Below are 19,647 nucleotides of genomic sequence, written 5' to 3' on the forward strand. Positions count from 1 at the left end.
ATTCTTGAGTTTGGTGCTGGTTTTGTTTTAAATTCAAAAGGGCTACCGGTATTAACCTGCACCCCTACACTATCAGTCACAGTTTTGCTCCCGTTAAAGTCAAAATATTGACATTTCAAAAGCATGCAAAGGTTAAAATCTTTTGAGGCTGAGAGTGCTTGGAATTCTTGTCCAAAGTAGGACATTTTTTTAAAATACATTTGTGCCCACTTGCTTGTGGGAAACTCACCGACTCAGAAGGCTTGGCTCCATTTACGGGAGTGTAGATGACCCGGTACTGCAGAACCGGGCCCGTGGCGTGCTCCCAACGTACGTTCAAGCTGTTGGTGGTGGGATTGAAGACCTGGATGTTCCTGACGGGGCGGCGCTCCACTGCACGGCCGGGAATGGAAAGTGTTTGCCAGCGCAGAAGGATCGAGAAGGGTCGGAAAAGGTCGAGAAAAGGTAAGTCAGTAAGTGGAGTTTCACCAGAGGGTCGTTAGAGAGGATGAAATATGATGACAGGCCAAGGTTAAAAGGGGAGCGGAGTTAAGTGTTCGCACAGGTTGTTGCGAAGGGGGAAGGAAGGATGAGACAAAACAGACCAGTCAGACATTGAACAATAATAGCTGAAGTTAACGAATGTGTTAGCTCACGAATTACAGTGTCAAACTGGCAGCCCGGGGGCCAGTTGCAGCCCCTCTGCATGACTTTTTGGGGCTTGTAAAGGTCAATGCTAGAATGCTAAAATTCAAATAAAGATGATAGATGTGTAGGGATTTTTTTTTTTTTTGTTGATGAAAATATAGAGAATTTAAATGAATGTTTCGTAATTAAAAATGTAATAGTTCTTTTTTTAACAAGTTAATTTAAAAATCTATAAAAAAGCTTTTGTGGACTTTGTGTGTGGCTCCAGTTTTTTTAACTAGGTCTATATTGTCTTCTGTGTCTGTGCTTGCTACTGTAACTAAGGAAATTTCCCGAATATGGGATGAAATAAAGTTCTAATCTATCTAAATTTAATCTAATCTAGAAATAAAAACAAATGCTTAATAGATAAAAAATGTCATTTTAGATTTTTTGGGAAAAATATTGAACTAAAATATAACTTTATAAATATCTCTTTATCCCCAAAATGTTTAATCGAAATCTAAAAATGACAAAAATAGACAAAACTGAGAACGCTTACTCTTTTCCTCTTTCAATTTTCAATGTGAATAAATAAATAGAATAAAGTAAATAGGTAGCTTCCATTTTAAATCTTGCAAACCCCCAAAAATGTCAGTTTTGTCCGATATCGTTCAGCCCTATTGAGAACACTTCCCGAGGAAAAACAGAAACCCGATGACGTCCCTCAACAACGGCGCAATGAAGCAAAAGCTTCCAGTCCGTGCCTGAGAGGTGAATGAAAAGGATAAACAAACAAGGTATACGTATGTGCGGCATTTTCTCATTGAAAAATCCAAAGCAGATGTTCGGCACTTTTGTGCTGTTCCTCCATTATAAACCCATAAACGCCAGAAGGAAACGCACGCAGTGGGTTAAAAACGCAGAGAGTGCTTCCGTGCTTTAACGGGCTGAAGCTGAAGGCCTTCGGATAAATATCGCAGACTATTTCAACAAAACGGAAATGCTAACAGGCCCTTCTGCTAACTCTTTCCAAGACAAAAAGGACGTAAAACTCACTATTTATTCTCGTCCTTTTTCCTTTTTCCCGAAAGGAGGGTCATTAGTCAAGAAGCCCCTCCCCTAATACCCGAAACCCACCATTATCCTGACCACTACGCTTCATTCCAAACTATAAACGGACAATATTACGGTAAAGAACGGCGTTCTAAGGCTGCCAGCTGAGGAATTCCTTCCTACACAATCGCTTCTCAAAATGCTGATTCATTCCCAGTGGAGGTTGGCGGTTTAAAGCCCGGGGGGTTATAAAAGGAGTCTGTGTCCCCGCATCGACATTATTTAGCTGACTGAGCTGCTTGTGGTTATGATTGATCACCTGGGAATGTTAGGATTACGCAATCAGAAGGCTCCAGACGGAATAACGGTATTATGAAACTGGAAAATAGCGTCTGATTTGTTGAAAGAAGGAATACAGTAATCCCTCGCTATTTCGCAGTTCAAGTTTCGCGGCTTCACGACATCGCAGATTTTTGGGGGGGAATTTTTGGATTGTGTTTTCTTAGGGTAGAAATATGTATTTATTGGCTTACTCTATTTTTGAAATGTAATAGGTTAAAGGTTGGTTTTAGGATCATCACGTGCTGGGGAACACATGCACATTAAGATGGTAGTTATTACTGAGTTGGTATGATGATGATGATGATAATGGAGATGATGGAAAATGATTTAAAGATGCAGAACTTGATATTCTGTTCACTCTGACTTTTTTTGCTAATGGTGGCATTTGTCTTCAAACTACAATAAAATTACCACATTCAAATTAGCATGCACCAATTATTATGAATATCAAGATTTGCTGCTTTAGAAGTGAAATGGTCTCTGGTATCTTTTATGAACATTGATATTTTTGTATGAATGGATAGATCGAGAAATATATTGGATGATGAATGAAGGAATGAGGGTTTTAAAAAATGTCAGCAAGAAATGTGGCCTCCTAAAGCTTGTGCATGGTCATCGTGATTATGATGATAATGATGATGATGATAATGATGACAATACTGATAATATTTGGCCAAAGAACAACTGCGAAATTTGGCCAAAATGATGATGATGCATGCTTTACTGTGAAAGGATAATTTTCCCATTTAAGAATTACTTACACGAACCACCAGTGCCAGACACTACAGAAGTAAAAAATAGAGAGGAATGATGGGGGCAATCTTCCTTCAAGTTTGTCATAAACAAATAGCTCAGACAAAAAAAAACAGGTTTTAACTGCATTTTACCTCGACATTGAGGCCCTACTTACGTGTTCGGCCATTTTCCGACATGCGTAGTCCTTCTCCGACGGAGTAAACGGGAACCACGGTCACGGTGTAGACTGTATCGGACTGAAGGTCCTTCAGAACTGTGTCGTAGGTGTTGCCTGATACTTGGACCTGCATAAATGACGACAAAAGTTTCGTTTATCCTGACAGAAATTTTTCTTCCTTCACTTTTACTGGATTGTTAAAAAGTCCCTGCACAAACTATCAATTCTTTCACAGGAAGGGATTTTATAGCTTACCATGTCTTCACGGCCTCCAGCTGCAGGTTCGTAGAAGACCCTATACTGTCTCACGTTGCCCTCAGCGGGCTCCCACCACACGTTAAGGGTGCTGGTAGTGGGGTCGGTTACCCGTAGGTTTCTGACAGCACCCAAAGGCTCTGAGGTTAAAAAAAAATGGGAAAGCAACTCAATAATGATGTCAGAAAATTTGCTCCTGTTAATGAAAAACATCTTACTGGTCCTGCCAAGTCCGACCAGTTCTTTGCTGACTCCCCGCGGGTAAACTGCCACCACACTGATGGAGTATTCCGTGTCAGGGGTTAGTTTGGGCATGAAGAGAGTGGTCTTCTTCCCTCCGACTTGGGCCTAAGAGTTGGGGGATGATGGACATTTTAGGCCACAGGTGTCAAAGTGGTGGCCCGCGGGCCAAATCTGGCCCGCCGCATCATTTTATGTGGCCCGGGAAAGTGAATCGTGAGTGCCGACTTTCTGTTTTTTGGATTAAATTAAAATGATAGATATAGATGTATATTATATTTCCTGATTTTCCCCCTTTTAAATCAATAATTGCAATTTTTAATCCATATTTTCTTTGTTTTAGTTCAAAAATCATTTTGTAAAATCGAAAAATATATAAAAATATTTTCTGTTTTCCACTTAACATAATTAAAAAAAAATGCTTTCCTTTTGAAATGAAAAAGAAATGATTAAATAAATTATTTTCCCTTACTAAGAAAAAAGCTCAAATAAACTGTTTTAGACCTATAAAAAATGGAATATTTAGGGTTTTTAATCCAGTTCTTTTAATCCATTTATTTAAAAAAAAATGTAAATATTATATCTAAAATGGTCCAGCCCACATAAAATCGAGTTAAAGTTAATGCGGCCCGTGAGCCAACCCGAGTCCCACACCCTTGCTTTAGGCATATTTGAATCCAAAATCCATATAAAGTTGGACCTCTACTTACGAATGTCTCTAAATAGGTTACGAAACGATATGCATAGGACCGTTCCAAGATATGAAAACAAGATCCAAGTGACAGAAATTTACATAAAGTACTGCTCTACTTACGAAAAATCCAAGTTGTGGAATTAATTCATTTCACAACATGCAGCCAATGGTGCGTTTGATCAAATCTTGACAGACAATATGAAATTAATCTAACTCCGTGTGTTTTGATACGATTCAAGTACAGCAAAAATGGAATGGAAAGTGACAAGAATTTCAAGTATCGTAGCCTTTCTTGATAAAAAAACGGATTGGTACCATGCTGAACTGATTTCCCCTTTGCACATCCTGTAAAGCCAAATGTTTCATAATTCTGTAGTTGTCGAAAGATGTCTTAGTTTTTTTTTTTAATCCACCAATCAAAGTCATATGTTGCGGCCAATTGGAACGTAACCACATTTCATCAGGTCTTTAAGAGGAACACAGGCAAGAAAAATAAGTAAAACCATGTGACGACGCTAACGACCGCCACTGACAAACCACAGTGTACGAAGAAGGTCAAGTACGCTAGGTCATTTCTGTAAAACTGAATTGAAAAGTCAGTCAGACAGAAAATTCCAGCACATCTATAATAACTGCGGAGTACAACAACGAACTAGGTGCGTCGCCCTAAGACATTTTTGTGTAGCTGCTTACTTCTGTTGATACTGCATGTATGTTAATCCTATTTGTGCTAACGGGCCTGTGACCTCCACACACACACACTATTTGCTTCAAGTTTGACTTACAGTTTGGGTCCTTCCTCCTGAAGTGGGAACATAGGTAATTTTGTAGTTCTGGACACGCCCGGGAGCTGGATTCCACCTGGCGTTCAGAGTTGTGATGGTTTCGTTGTATACGACCAGGTTGGTAGCCGGAGCAAGAGGCGCTGAAGAATACGTAGAGGAGAATTAAAACCTTGCAAGTACAGTTGGTCTTTTTCGTAAGTGAAAAGCTGTTGCTTTCAAATGCTTTTAAAGACGCTGTCCTTGATATTCCAGCCCGTTTTACATCAGTCGTTCTTGAGGAATGGGAAGACCTCCAAATATCAAGGACTGCTGCTTTAAAAGGAGAAAAAATACTCATCGGAGTGATGGTATCTTTCCTATAGCGGGGATGAAGTCTTTGGATTATTGGTGGACCAATGAGTGGGATGGAAGATGCATGAAAGGATGGGGTGGTTGATTAAGAAATGAATTGTGGAATGGATGATGGAATGAACATTTTCATACAAGGAATTGTCAATTCCCTGCGATCTGTCATGCACACTTGGATTCTGGATAAAGCCGGCTAACGTGGGTGTCAAAGTCATTTTTGTTGCGGGCTGAGTCGAAATTACGGTTTGTTTCGTTTGGAGATGTCTGCCAATTGGGCTGCCACAATTATTTGACTAACTATTTTTTAACCTCTAAATAGAAGATATTCTCTTGTATTCTTTTTATTTATTTATATTTTTTCATCGCAATAGGAGGAATCGTCTTTTTATTTATACTTTTTAATTTAGAAAAGAAAAAGTAAACCTTTTCAGGTGATTTTTTTTTATTTGTCTCAAGGTGAGGATTTTTTTAAATATATTTTGGATTTTAAAAAAGTGTGGGGAGAGCCAAAATATTCAGTTTTTTTAGGTTTCAAAAAAATGTTTAATTGAATGTTTTTTTAAATCTATGTTTTAACCATTTGCTTTTCATTCAAAGAAAAATATTGAATTTTTATACATGTTCAAAATAAAAGAAAATAGGAAATATGAATTTTTATCTATTTTTGGGATTTTTAAAAATGTTTTTCCCCACACAAAAACCTGGAAAAATTAAATATGTTTTTGTTTTAAAAAAAGTATAGATATTTACTTAAAGGAGTAAAAAAGTAAATATTCACCAAACATCTAGAATCTTCATTAAATGAATTTTACCATAAAACATACTTTGGCAGGCCGCACAAAATGATGTGGGGAGCCGGAATTGGCCCCCAGGCCGCTACTTTGACACCCTTTTCATTAGCAAGATCATTCTCAAAAAGAATGATGGATCAAGCAGCAGTGGAACAAGCACACAAACATGATGATGATGAGGATGATGGTCATGATTTTGATGATGATAATGATATTGATGATGATGTTTGACCAAGCAACAACGGTGCAAATTGGTCCCAAAAAAATGAAATCATGCTTCCATCGCTTTAAAAGGAAAAGGACTATTTTCCTTTTGACACGTTTACTTACACGGAATACTTCTCCTGGGCACTACGGAGGCAAAAATAAAAAGGTATAACGGGCGCACCCTTCAATAAACATGACACTGTGGGAATATTCACCATTGAAAAAGCCTTTCACCAAGCTTCCGTGTACACATGTATGTATTGACATGCGATCGGACCGAACATTAAAACAGGCATTGGTTTATCTGTCTTTATCTTACATGTCCTCTCGGTGCCGAGAAGGTCCTCGCTCTCTGACTCGTCCGGATAGATGGCCGTCACGGAGACGTCGTAGGGAGTGTCTGGCTCCAGGTCCTCCAAGACGTGGCTGATGTCGTCATTGTTCAGAATGGCCTGATGGGAAGAAGATGGCGGATGAGTAAGGCAAGTGTATTAAAAAAATAAAAAAATAATTAAAAAAAAAATGTAACCAGAATCAAACCCCATAAAGACTCGCTGTCCAAAAAAAAAAAAATCTAACCAGAAACAAACCCCATAAAGACTTGGTGTCCCCCCCCCCAAAAAAAAATCTAACCAGAAACAAACCCCATAAAGACTTGGTGTCCAAAAATATAAAAAAAAAACCTAACCAGAAACGAAACCCATAAAGACTTGGCGTCCAAAAACTGGAATATTTTGGATCATATTAATTATAATTGTATTATTATAAATCACTAGTCTATTTTTGATTAGTATATATATTTTATGAAGAAATCAAATGATGAATTAAAAAAACAGTATGCTAATGAAAAGACACTGTGATAAAGCGTTAGGGTAGGTGTCAAAGTGGCGGCCCGGTGGCCAGATGTGGCCCGACGCATCAATTTTTGCGGCCCGCCAAAATAAATCATAAATTCAGTGGTTGTGTATGGACTTACATATTGAAAGTTATTTTCTCCCCGCTTGGTCCAGCCGATGCGGTAGAGAGCCACATCGGGAGCGCTGTGTTCCCAGGTGGCTCTGAAGCTGGTCTGGGTCACTTCAGAGAACCGAAGGTTCTTTGGGGCAGGAACCACGTCTGCAAGATGGAGGTTGAGATGTTAGCGTGTCGTCGGAGCACCGAGATCCACATCGATGGCGTTTTCATTCTTACCGGTGATTCCTTCTCCCAACATGGTCCGGCCGGGACCTTCATCGTAGATTGGAGTAACGGCCAGGGAATACTCAGTCTGTGACATCAGGTTGTCCAAGACCGTAGTGGTCTGTGCTCCTCCCACCTCCAGCTGTAAACATTATGGCGTGACATTCTTCATCTGATGATTCGGCAGTTTGTTGTTTTGTTTTTTACCTCATTTGTTTCCCAAGTCTTGTACAAGTTTCCAATTGAAGTGACTTTATTTGGAAGTCACATCAGACAATGACATTTTTATGTGTCTGAGTTGTGAAGGGCATGTTTGTCCCAGAGCTGCTAGCATTTCCACGATCTGTGCGCCAGCATTTTGCTCTTTACCGGCCAGGAGAAATTTTCCTTTGCTAACGATATTTTTCACGATCAAACTGACAGGCCGCAAGACAATTCTGCATATTTCCAGAAGGCCCAAATGGAAACGCAACCATGTTGCGTCTATAAATCCAATGGTGCCGTTGACGAAAAAAGAGCAGAAAGCGCCGATTAAGGATTCTCAATTCTCTCCTGTTATGCTCCAACTCTGGAACATTTCATATCCATACTGGGGTGGCACCGTGACCGGACGTTTCGTCGAAAGACGTTTGGTCCCCGGACGTTTGGTAGAACGGACGTTTGGTCGGATGCAATTGATAGATTTTAACATTGGGTGAATAGGGATTTAATAACTATTATTTAACATTGAGTGAATAGGGTTAGGGTTAAACAAATGAAAGTCTCGTGACTCAAACCTCGGGACTCGCGACCCCGGCGACCAAACGTCCGGGGACCAAACGTCTTTCGACGAAACGTCCGAGTACCGGGTGGCACGAGTATCTGGCTCATTTCCACCAATGAGATAAATTCTAAGTTCCAAAAATGAAACTCACCTCCTTTGCGTCTCCAGTGTCAGGCTTGTAGGTGATAAGGTACTTGCGGACAGGACCGGGAGCAGCATCCCAAATGAGCCTCATGGTACTATGAGTCATGTCCTGGACCCTCAGTTCGCCCACAGGTGGAAGGGGCACTGAACAGGGAGTGGGGGTGAAGGGGTCACATTTATAGTTTAAAAAGAGTGATTTATGGTGAGACAATTTGTCTTGTTAAAACCAAGATAATGCTTCAATGAGAATTTGTTACTGCTCCCCAAATTCAAGTGTCGCAGCAGGAAAACCATACGGTCACAAGTATAAAGTAGGTAGGGATGTCACCGATTTAAAATGTATGTTTACCTTTTTACCTCCAAGCCATTTTGACTGGAAGGGCTGTCAGTTAATGTTCGATCCATTAAAAAATACAAGTAGAATCTCAAGTAGCTCAGTGAGGATAAGTGATATTTTAACATATTATTGCTCCTTTACATCGTAAAACTGGTCTTCCTAGAACCCAGGGCCTGAGGGCAGCCTTACCCTCAGCACCCCCCCTTACCTCCGCCCCTGGTGCAATATGAAAGGTCGACAAAACCACTTATTTACATCGGTAAAGTAGAAAATGTAAGAGTTGCTAAATGTGAGAGGAAATAAAACGCTGAGTGAATCTATTCTAGCATTATATTATTTACGGTCCAAATAAATATCATCCGAAATGTACTTACAGGTGACCCCCTGTTGTACCAGTGGCTGACTGGCGGACTCCCCATGCAGGGCCAAAACAGAGACTGTATAGGCTGTGTTGGGGGATAATTTCACCAGCTGGAAGTCAGTTGTATCGCTAGCCACTCTGATCTGTGAAAAAACAATGTAGGGTTGCCCATAAATGTGACGTAGGTGAAACAAAAACCTGTTTGGTGCTGTTTCAACAAATCCTGACCCTCCCTTGTCTGGGTGAACTCAGTCATTTTTGCGCACAATAATGAGTGTTTAGGTTTGGAATAGGATATCGACAGCCGACTGACGCTCACCTCCGGTCCGACGAAAGGTTCGGTGGCATTAATGGAGGAGTAGAGCAACATGTAGCCTGTAGCGCCTGGTACCAACTCCCATCTAACCCTCATGGTTGTCATCTGCTCATCAAAGATGTCCATGCGTCTCACACCAGGGAGGGGCACTGCAGAGTAAAGACATCAAGAATCAGAATACAGTCGTAACTCTACTTATGAAATTAATTGGCTCCAGAACTTTTTCCATAACTTGAAAATTTCGTAAGTAGAGGTGTACTTTATATGTAAATTCCACGGTCCTCACACAAGTACCAACTAAACCCTTTCAAATTGGTCAAAGTGTCCCAATTTTGTAGGGAAGATGTGAGGAAACATACAAAAATGAGAGAAAATTATAAGGAAATTATTTTTTAATGTCTTAAAAGACAAAGCATATGAAAATGTGCCTTGCGCCGCTGAAATAGTTCCCTTAGCGGCCGTTATAATGGGAGATGTTGTATGTAAGAGAGAATCTTGAAACATGGATAGTGGTTGTTGTGAGACAGCCAATTAAATTGAATTGAATGCTTTTATTGTCATTATATGAGATAGAATGAGAGCCCAGTAGAGAGTAGCGATGTTCTAAAGTGAGAATCAATGCATCCACGACAATATTTTCAAAATAAAATAATGGATAAGGAAATGCGTTGGATCTTTTTCGGATCTCGAGTGACTGATTTGCATATAAAAAATTTTTTACCTGAAACTTTCGTACCTAGAGGCATTCGTAAGTATAGTTATGACTATGTCCTAAAATAAGAAGGAAAAAATCCCAAGGACAAAGCCCTTTTTTTCCTGGCGGTTCATTGTATGATTTTATTAGCACCAACAAAATTGGTCTTTTCTAAAGCTTGCTAGCAAGAAGGTCCTGCTTGATTCGTTCCATCTTGCCAACCTCAAGTGTCGAAACCGTTGGCGCCTTCAGAAACTTTTCATGGAAGCGGCCAGATGGGCTCGAGGAAATTTTTGGGGCTGGCACACCAAAACTCAAAGCCATAATTTCCCCGAGTGTCATACTTAATCGTTCGAGGGTGGGGGGGGAGGTTTGCGGTGGGTACTAGTGAGATTTATTTATTTTGTAAGTAATAAGTGACTTGAATCATAAAGAAACGAGTCAAAAATGCCGCTCAAAGCAAGTCAAACTACAAACAGTAGTGATTCACTGATCATAATCAAGCCAAATGGAATTTTCTTATTTTATTTATTTTATACGGAACGGCCGAAAAGCCAAAGGTGATTACCAGAGTCCCCAAACGAGTGGGAAAATATATTTTTTGGGATTCACAGAATAGGACCGAATCCCTGGGAAATCAAAGTTTAGCGAATCCTTCTTTAATGTTGACATTATTTGGAGACGGCAATCGGAGTTTACATTACCCTGGAAACTTTAACCATAAATGGATGCTTCAAAGTATTTGTAATCAAAGAGCGCGTGCCAAGTAGTAAACCAAAACCCCTGAGAGTAAAAAAGAAAAAAACTTACATGTGGTCTCGACGCCCTTCAGTGGCTCGCTGGTTTCTTCTCCCACTAAAGAGTAGACGTTGACCAGGTATTCGGTGAGAGGGTTGAGCAGTTGGAGTACTACCGTGTTCTCAGTGCCATCCACGAGAACCTAAAATTACAGAAAACACTTAGCAGATGCTGTACATTTTTGTGGGCTATTCGGTATGAGATCTAAAGCAGTGATTCTGAGGGGATAAAATGGTTTAAAAATAAAATAATAGCAGAATTCGGAGTTAAATTGTCACTGACACCCGACACTTTTTGTCAACTACTAATTGAAAATAATGTTATAGTATTATCAGTTAAGAATTGATGATCAAAAGTATATTCTATACACGCTGGCCACAAAATTGCAATGTAATTCTTTACACACGAATAGTACATTTGGAAAATCATAAGATTCAACATGGTCAAATCATTATTCATTTATTGGACTTGTAGTGTATAAAATATGAAAAAAAATGAAGGTAATGGATGGATATGTTTTCCATTGCATAACTGAAGTGATTAAAAAAAATAATATGAAAAAAATGAAGGTATTGGATGTATATTTTTTCCATTGCCTAAGTGAAGTAATTAAAAAAAATCGTATTAGATCCTCCATGAAGGTCATTTTACCTCATTATATTTGGGAGATCATTTCATTTGACAAAAAAGCATGTCGTGTCCCTAAAGTTATGCACTCCATTTTTTCCATTGTTGCTATTGTTCATGAGGTCATGATGTTTTGGATTCCAAACGGAGACCTGATTGTTGATAGTTCCTGGCCCTGTGTCAGATCTTAATGTCCTTGGACATCCATTCAACAGGAGGCCAATGCAAACGAGAATTTTAAAAAAAAAATGGCCGTTTTAACCGGGTGTTAGACTCTAAAAACGGTGGAACTGAATTCTCTCACTGCTTCTACTCTAAGGAAGTGCACTTAACCATTAGGTGTTCCGAGAAGAAAACAAATGGCAGCTGTTTCTGTGGTTTAATAAAATCTGTGCTAGTTACCTGTTGGAGGACTCCTGCTTCCGATACATATTCCACACGGAATTTTTCCACCGGGCCCTCGGGGACAGTCCACGTGGCTCGGAAAGAACTGTGAGTCACCTCAGATGTTACCAGATTGCTCGGCGCATCGGGCGCTCCCCCTTTGGGCAGATGGAAAATGCGAGCTAAGTACCGTGGTCAGCATTATATGCGGAACAAAGAATGCTAGCTGTTACCACCTGCAAGGTCTTATAAAATCTCAGTGGAAAGTTGCAACCTAGCCAATTCTCAACTTTTGGACCGATCAATGTGCGGCTTTTGTTTTACTTTCATTCATTCCAAAGGGCTAACGATGCTAACTAGCTTGCCCATTATAACAAACTCAGCATGAAAGGCAATTTGTGTTTGGTCTACGTTTGAAATGGATTAAGGCAACATACGGTTTATAATTTTACAGATAACGGTTCATGATGGAAGTGAAAATCCATTAAAGTGGTGTCAAGTTTTCTAACTAGCTCTACAATGTCTTCTGTGTCTGTTTTGCTACTGCAACCAAGAAATTTCCCGAATACGGGACAAAATAAAGTTCTAACCTATTTACAACTATTCCTAATGATTAGCATCACGACTATTTTGACCTTTTACACCATTTCAACTGAGAATGGAAAAGTAAATGGAATTGTTTCTCCCCTTTGCAGCGGCTTCTGTCTGTGGGAAAGTTTTTCCACTCATGGCGAAAAACATTTGAGGTCATAGATCACTTATGTCGAATGAGAAGTCTTGACTCACAATATGTCTCTATTCATCCCCAAGGTATTTTGCGGGGTTGAATGCTTACGTGGTCAAAAAACAAACTCCTCCAAACGTCTTCCCACAAAGTTGCAAGCATAATGGATCAAGAATATGGGAAACCCGGGGGTGTAATGCTTCACTTTTAAGCTATATCGTAAGACGATGCATTTTTGTTGTTGTTTTGTTTTAATGTCCAAACGTGTTAGCGATAATTTGAGTTAGGTGACTACACACCTGATCCTTTGACACTGTTACAAAGGTTGTCTGTCAGTCTGTCCACGATGTCCAACAGGAAGGAGAAGTCAGCCACGTTGTACATGTGAATGTCATCTGGATCCGTGGCGATGGACCTCAACTCGTTCTCATCGGCGTTCTTCACGCCTGAAACGTAACGTACAAGTGAGCTCAAATCGTCCACCTCATGGCGAACTCGGCAAAATGGATTTACCGATGGCGTAGAGCTCGATGCCCTCGTCCCGCAGCCTCTGAGAATTGAGGTTGACGTCGTCCTGGGACTTGCCGTCGGTGATCAACACGCCGATTTTGCGGGCGTTGGGTCGCATGCCGACATTTTCCTTGAAATTATTCTGGAGCAAGTAATTCAAAGCCAGACCTGCAAGACGCAAAATATTGAATTTGTGATCTAAATGCCATTTTTTTTCTTAAATCCCTCGAATAAATTCAGGACGTACCAGTCAAGGTGTTTCCACCCTTGTAGGGAAGATTAGAGATGGCTTCCAAAAGACCTTCTCTGGTCGGATGAGCGTCCAAATGCCATTCGGTTTTTGGGTCTCCACTGTACTGGGCCAGGCCTGGATTACCCGCAGATTTTCGTGAGACAAATGCACATTACGGTGGTTTTGTTGAAAGTGACTCACCGATCTGGACTCTTTTGGGTCCGATGTCAAAGACGCCGACCATGCGAGCGATGAAGGAGCGAATGGTCTTAAAATTGAGACGTCCGATACTCCAGGATCCATCGACAAGTAGCACAATGTCAGCCTGTGCGCTGGTTTTGCACACGACATCTGACAGAAGAAAAATCGGGGTGTTTTCATCAGTTGGCATTTCCCACGAGGCACATTTACTCCATTGTTTTCAAATTGAAAATGTAAAAGAATGCTTTAAGATGTTTCAAGTTATGAAAGTGGTAAAGAAAGGAAGAAAATAAGAGAATGCTCGCTATTGACACACATGGAAACGTAACCCCGGAAAATGCAAACATTTCAACAATCACGAAGGAATGCGGCTAAGCGTTTTCATGGTTGACGATTTTTTTTTTTCTCCAGCTGACATTTCTTTTCCAGGTGTCGTAATTATTGTCCTCTCCTTGCGTGTCGGGGCAGTGCCTCTGTTGGCATAACAGCCCATGACATATCAAAGTCTGGAGCAACTCTGATACAGGTTGAAATGTTGTTTTCCAAACGTGAGCTGGGATCCTCAGCACCTAAAAAGAAGATGTGCGACTGGCATAGGCAGATGCCACTGCCTGAAACTGAACACAGGTTACATTTTTTTATATACATCAAGTAGTTCCCTCCTCCCCCTCTAAAAAATATCAAAAGCTCACCCAAAACGAACAGATGAGAAAGCACTGAAATGAAAATTCAGTTGCTAAAAGCGAAATACGAATCACGCATTTGTTTGTCTATCGGTTTCCTTGTTAGAAAATGTCTCGGTCAAACGAACGTAACCTTTTTTTTTCTTTAACAGTACTCAGGTGATAAATATTTGAAAAATGAAAAAAAAATGAAATATGTGAGGATCAAGTCCGCACTTGGACTAAAAATGGAAGGTGGAATTGTGTGGTAGAACCGTAACGTGAAATACGGCGTACGTAAAACGTGTTTGAAGCATGCAAGACTGTGTTTTATAAACATGAAAGCTTGTTTTTGGTTAAAAAAAATCCAATTACCAATTCCGCTTATTACGGCTCTCAAAGACACGTACAAGGCGTTTTTCCCCAGCTTGCAACTCATTGTAAACTCCTATTGGGTGCTTACCAACCAATCAAAACAACACCTGATATACTTTCCATTATATTTCTTTCTGTAAAACATATAAAGACAATATTTTTCCTTTTCAAAGACAATATTTTTCCTTTTCAAAGACGATATTATTCCTTTTCAAAGACGATATTATTCCTTTTCAAAGACGATATTTTTCCTTTTCAAAGACGATATTCTTCCTTATCAAAGACGATATTTTTCCTTGTCAAAGACGATATTTTTCCTTTTCAAAGACGATATTTTTCCTTTTCAAAGACGATATTTTTCCTTTTCAAAGACGATATTTTTCCTTTTCAAAAACAATATTTTTCCTTTTCTGGTCAGTTGGCATACCTGTCACGCTTCAAATTGAATGCATTTGAATTCCCAAAAGCCACATCTGGATGTCATAGTCAAACTAGGATGTGATTGGACGTTAAGCACCCAATCTGAATTATCCCTGGATCCCGACTCCTCATTGGTTGAGAATAGAGTCAGACTTGTAACATAAAATAAGTGTACGAGCATAAGCGAGTGACGTGTGTTTTCAAAAGCGTACGCTTCAAACAGGTTTTAATGGTGACATGAATCTAACACCGTGGAATCTCTGATTGACACAACGAAGACGGCGCTACATTCTTGAGTGACGCGGTTCTACCAAAGACTGCTTTTTATATATTACAACCATGAAATTCTAGCAATGGAAGCGCAGTTGACGTTACCTGATAGTTCAATTGGCGGTGGCTCAGGTCCACTCGTGAGAGTGGTTCTCTCCTGTCCAGCCAATGGCATGCTTTCGCCTCCCTCGAACACGCCAAACACATTCACGGTGTATTTGGTGTTCGCCCTGGAAAAACAAAGGAATCGAGAATGTAGTGTCATATGCAATTGCGTTTGATAGATCTCTAAAAGCGACCAAGATTGGAACGGTTTTTTAATCAATTTTTCCTGTTTTTAGTTCAAAAATCATGCAAATGCATTTGATAGATCTCTAAAATCGACCAAGATTGGACCGGTAAAAGTCCAAGAGCAAGTGGAGCTACCTTAATTCCTCCAATACGACGGTGTTGTCGTAGGGGCCGACTACAAGCTCTCCCAGGTCAATATCATTTTCTGAAGGGTGGAAAATGACTTTGTAACCTTTGACCTCGCCAGGTGCGTGATCCCAAGTGACACGGAAACTTGTTTTTGTGGGCTCGGAAGTCTGGAGATTCCTGGGAGATTTGTAAGGGGTCACTGGGAGGGAGACAAATGCAAATATTTGTTTTAGTCTATTTTGGATCTTAGGAGCTTCTACAAATCCATTTTAGTTGCTTCCAGACTTGCTCATGTACGTCAATAGCCAAATCGCACAAAGTCAATAAATCCGAAACGCATTCACAAGACATGAAATGGTGAATTTTGACATTTATGAGGTGTAAAGAACATCTCCAAGCTGGAGCAAGCACCCTTTCACAGTCACTCACCCACGCACACTTTATTTTATTTCCTCTCACCACAGACTTTAACGGGCGCTCCCTGCGGCAATGTCAGTTTCATCATCGTTTTATTTTTTTATAGAATATACTTTTTGGAGGTTTGCTATGGAAGAGTGGTTAGTCCGCCTCGCAGTTCTGAGATCGAGGGTTCAACCCTAGTCTAAAGTTTTCTCCAAAGTGGACGGGGTGCCCAATCAGTATGCACTAAATTCAAGATTAAAGGTAAGACAAGATTGGTTTTACAAAAAAAGTACTTAAAAATCCCATACAAAAGTTGTTATACAATTTGAAATGATCAAAAAACGTATAAAATATAGGGAAAACTTAAAAGTTGACAGGTATGGGAATGCGTTAAGTTGAGGCCATTTTGATAGCAATGTGAGAAGTAATGCTAATTTAGTAGCGATTTGAGGATGCCATTTTTTTTTTACATTTGACAGAGTGAAGTCAACAAGTAGAACTGGTTTTGTTTTTTATATCGTTATGAGTATTTACTACATATAGATCTAAGGTACATTCATTCATGCATTTTCAACACCCAGTTGACCAACTACATTCTCGACCACATGTGTCAAAGTGGCGGCCCGGGGGCCAAATCTGGCCCGCCACATCATTTTGTGTGGCCCGGGAAAGTAAATCACTTTCTGTTTTAGGATCAAATTAAAATGAAGAGTATAGATGTATATTACATTTCCTGATTTTCCCCCTTTTAAATCAATAATTGTCATTTTTTAATCCATTTTTTCTGTGTTTTTAGTTCAAAAATCATTTTGTAAAATCTAAAAATATATATAAGCTAAAATAAACATTCTTTTAGATCTATAAAAAAACTGAATATTTAGGGCTTTTAATCCAGTTCTTTTAATCCATTTATAAAAAAAATCTAAATATTATATCTAAAATGGTCCAGCCCACATGAAATCAAGTTGACGTTAACCAACCCGAGTCTGACCCCCTTGTTCTAGACCAGGGGTAAGGAACCTATGGCTCGGGAGCCACATGTGGCTCTTTTGATGGGTGCATCTGGCTCTTTGCCAACCTGTGAGCTAAAATATGGAAATCGCTGTTGACAGAACTGAGATATTACATTTAGAACTGCTTTAATCTTCATTTTTTTTGCTTTAATCTTCATTTTTTTGCAGTAGACTTATGGAATGCATCCTCTCATTGATTAGCAACAGTATAAGCATCTTTTAAAAAATATTCAGTTTTTTCCACTTTAAAAGTGGTGAAATGACTAAAAAAAAATTGAAAAGGCACTCGTTTAAACGCATGTATTTTGACTTTTAAATTGGTAGTATGGCTCACAAGGAATAACATTGGAAAATATGAATTGTTTGTGGCTCTCTTCGTCAAAAAGGTTCCCGACCCCTGTTCTAGACTCTTAGTCGTAGGGATATAATGTATTAACGTTTGACCTAAAATGTTTCAAAATGAACACAAGCAACGATGAGTCAAGTGTTAGAGCGACTTACATGTTGTTCCCACGCCTTGTCTTGCGCGGCCCTCTCCAGAGCGGTAAACTGGCACAACAATGATGTCATAGGTGGTTAAAGGCGTGAGGCGTCTCAGCACGGTGGTGGTATTGGCACCGGACACCTTGGCCGCCAGTTGACGGCCTCCCGATTGCGGTTTATAGGTCACGCGGTAATTGACCACATTGCCAGGGGCCGGCTGCCATGTCACCTTCATGCTCTTCTCCGTCTCCTCGGAGACACGGATCTCTCTGGCGGCGGCCGAGACTGCGAGGAAGGAAAACGTTTGCAGTTAGGACAAACGAAGGGAAGACCAGGTAAGAGGAAGGTCATTTCAAAGAAAATAATCAACTTACTATCCGTAGTTTCCTCTCCAGCTAAAGGCTGACCCTCGCCGTGACCATAAACGGCGTAGACGGACACTTGATAACGTGTCTCTGGGGTCAGGCTCTCCAGAATGGTGGACGTGTATTGTCCAGGGATGGTCTTTTCTCCAGACTCGGCGGTGAACATAGACTGCCAGGTGATGCGGTACTGCCGAACTTTACCAGGGGCCGCAACCCAGGACACTATGAAACTGGTGTCTGTAGGGTCTTTGGTCACCAAGTCCCTGGGGGAACCGAGTTCTGTGGATAGATTGGAAATATAAATTCAGGAATCGATGTGTAGTTGTTAAGTAGGTACATTATAAGATGTTTTGTCGCCAGATTTCTGTGCAAGGAACAGTAAAGTGGAAAATAGGAATGCTGAAGTGTCTTTTACAAAAATTAAAGATCTCTTGCAAAGTCCAATTTATCGAATATCGTGAAGTGCAGTATTTTCTCGCATATAAGCCGAACCCTTGAAATGGCCTTAAAACCGTTGAATTTTACGATTTCTCTCGTATAAGCCGCTCCCTGATTCACAATTTTCACCTCCATATTCATGGTTTTAATAGGGAGTAAAAGTGTTACTTTGAAGTGAAAATCTTAAGAAAAATCACCACAAGTGGTATTTCTGAGACAATGTATGAATCGATAGTCTAAGTCTAATTTGTGCACATATAAGCCGCACCTTGATTCAGTCATCATTTTTTTTAGTTACAAATACGGCCTATATGCGAGAAACTACGGTAGATAAGGCGAAACTTTAAAGGCCCTTCACGCCAGTGCTTAGAAACCAAATCGGTTTAACTTGTCGTTCTCTGTTAATCCCATTCATTCGACGACCCCCTTGGAAAAAGGAACACGGAGTTGCGACTCCAAGCAAAAAAGATAGCCACTGTGTCTAATTTATTACTCCTTGTGAGCATCCTATCAAACCATTACCAGAGACCTGGAAAGCGATCAAAACCGAAATAGCAGAAGAAGTTCCAGCCAAAGCAGCGTGATGTTCGCCCTGAGACTCCACCCTGGAGTCCCAGAGTTTGAAGGACCGTGAAAACAGTCAAGGCTGCAAATACTATTGCCAAAGTCTCCCAAAAAAACTAGAGCTCCTTTGCCAAGCAAACAGCAAAAAAAAAAAAAAAAAAGAAAAACTTGATTGACTCTTCCGGTTCAGCGTGAAAGGAAGGAACCGGCTTGATGACTTTTGCAGACTGTGTCCCCCTTTTCAACCTTTGCCACTCCAAAAGGTAAAGCATGCATGCATGAAACACATGGTTGACAGATTTAGCAAGCATAAACGCCATCGGACTTTTTCCACTCCAAAAAGCAAGAACGCTATAATAAATCAAATGGTTAGCATTCTCGGTAGCGCTGGGTGTAATGGAGCGCTAATAAAAAACATTCATTCATTCCTTTTCTTACTGACCCTCACATTTTTAAAAAAAAAAAGCTATGAAGGCTTGAATTAAACAGCTCAATCAATTCCCACATTCATAAATGGTGATGTGACTCAAGTAAATGTCATCAATAGGCGTTCCAAAAAAAGTTTTTCCCCTGTCGGGCATGTCCTAACATCCCCTTTAAATCTGTTACCCCGAAGATGCTTAAATATCAAACCAGAGAAACATAATCGCACCAGCACGCATAATTACCCTCATTATTTTGAAATAGCATTAGGCTACACAGCTGCGGGCCAATGGCGAGCGCCAAGT

General features: G+C 40.2%; 1 protein-coding gene across 6 annotated transcripts in view; it reads right to left on the bottom strand.

Moving 5' to 3' along the window:
* Positions 1-19,647, bottom strand: part of col12a1a (collagen, type XII, alpha 1a) — a 57,564-nt gene that overhangs the window by 25,060 nt on the left and 12,857 nt on the right. For 3 of the 6 annotated variants that reach the window (XM_077620741.1, XM_077620744.1, XM_077620743.1), the window contains exons 8-29: positions 17,927-18,196; positions 17,571-17,837; positions 15,661-15,853; positions 15,340-15,464; positions 13,508-13,657; positions 13,322-13,441; positions 13,078-13,242; positions 12,864-13,010; positions 11,859-11,998; positions 10,842-10,971; positions 9,341-9,486; positions 9,035-9,164; positions 8,331-8,467; positions 7,429-7,558; positions 7,214-7,353; positions 6,557-6,689; positions 4,892-5,031; positions 3,391-3,520; positions 3,173-3,312; positions 2,915-3,044; positions 2,766-2,786; positions 230-372 (exon numbers count right to left, since the gene is read on the bottom strand). In XM_077620741.1, the coding sequence (XP_077476867.1) occupies positions 230-372; positions 2,766-2,786; positions 2,915-3,044; positions 3,173-3,312; positions 3,391-3,520; positions 4,892-5,031; positions 6,557-6,689; positions 7,214-7,353; positions 7,429-7,558; positions 8,331-8,467; positions 9,035-9,164; positions 9,341-9,486; positions 10,842-10,971; positions 11,859-11,998; positions 12,864-13,010; positions 13,078-13,242; positions 13,322-13,441; positions 13,508-13,657; positions 15,340-15,464; positions 15,661-15,853; positions 17,571-17,837; positions 17,927-18,196 (3,227 nt within the window). The remainder of the gene's footprint in view (positions 1-229; positions 373-2,765; positions 2,787-2,914; positions 3,045-3,172; positions 3,313-3,390; positions 3,521-4,891; positions 5,032-6,556; positions 6,690-7,213; positions 7,354-7,428; positions 7,559-8,330; positions 8,468-9,034; positions 9,165-9,340; positions 9,487-10,841; positions 10,972-11,858; positions 11,999-12,863; positions 13,011-13,077; positions 13,243-13,321; positions 13,442-13,507; positions 13,658-15,339; positions 15,465-15,660; positions 15,854-17,570; positions 17,838-17,926; positions 18,197-19,647) is intronic. The other 3 variants (XM_077620745.1, XM_077620742.1, XM_077620746.1) reach the window with 2 other exon arrangements.

The sequence above is a fragment of the Stigmatopora argus genome, chromosome 15 (genome assembly GCF_051989625.1).
Source record: "Stigmatopora argus isolate UIUO_Sarg chromosome 15, RoL_Sarg_1.0, whole genome shotgun sequence".
Taxonomy (NCBI): Eukaryota; Metazoa; Chordata; class Actinopteri; order Syngnathiformes; family Syngnathidae; genus Stigmatopora; species Stigmatopora argus.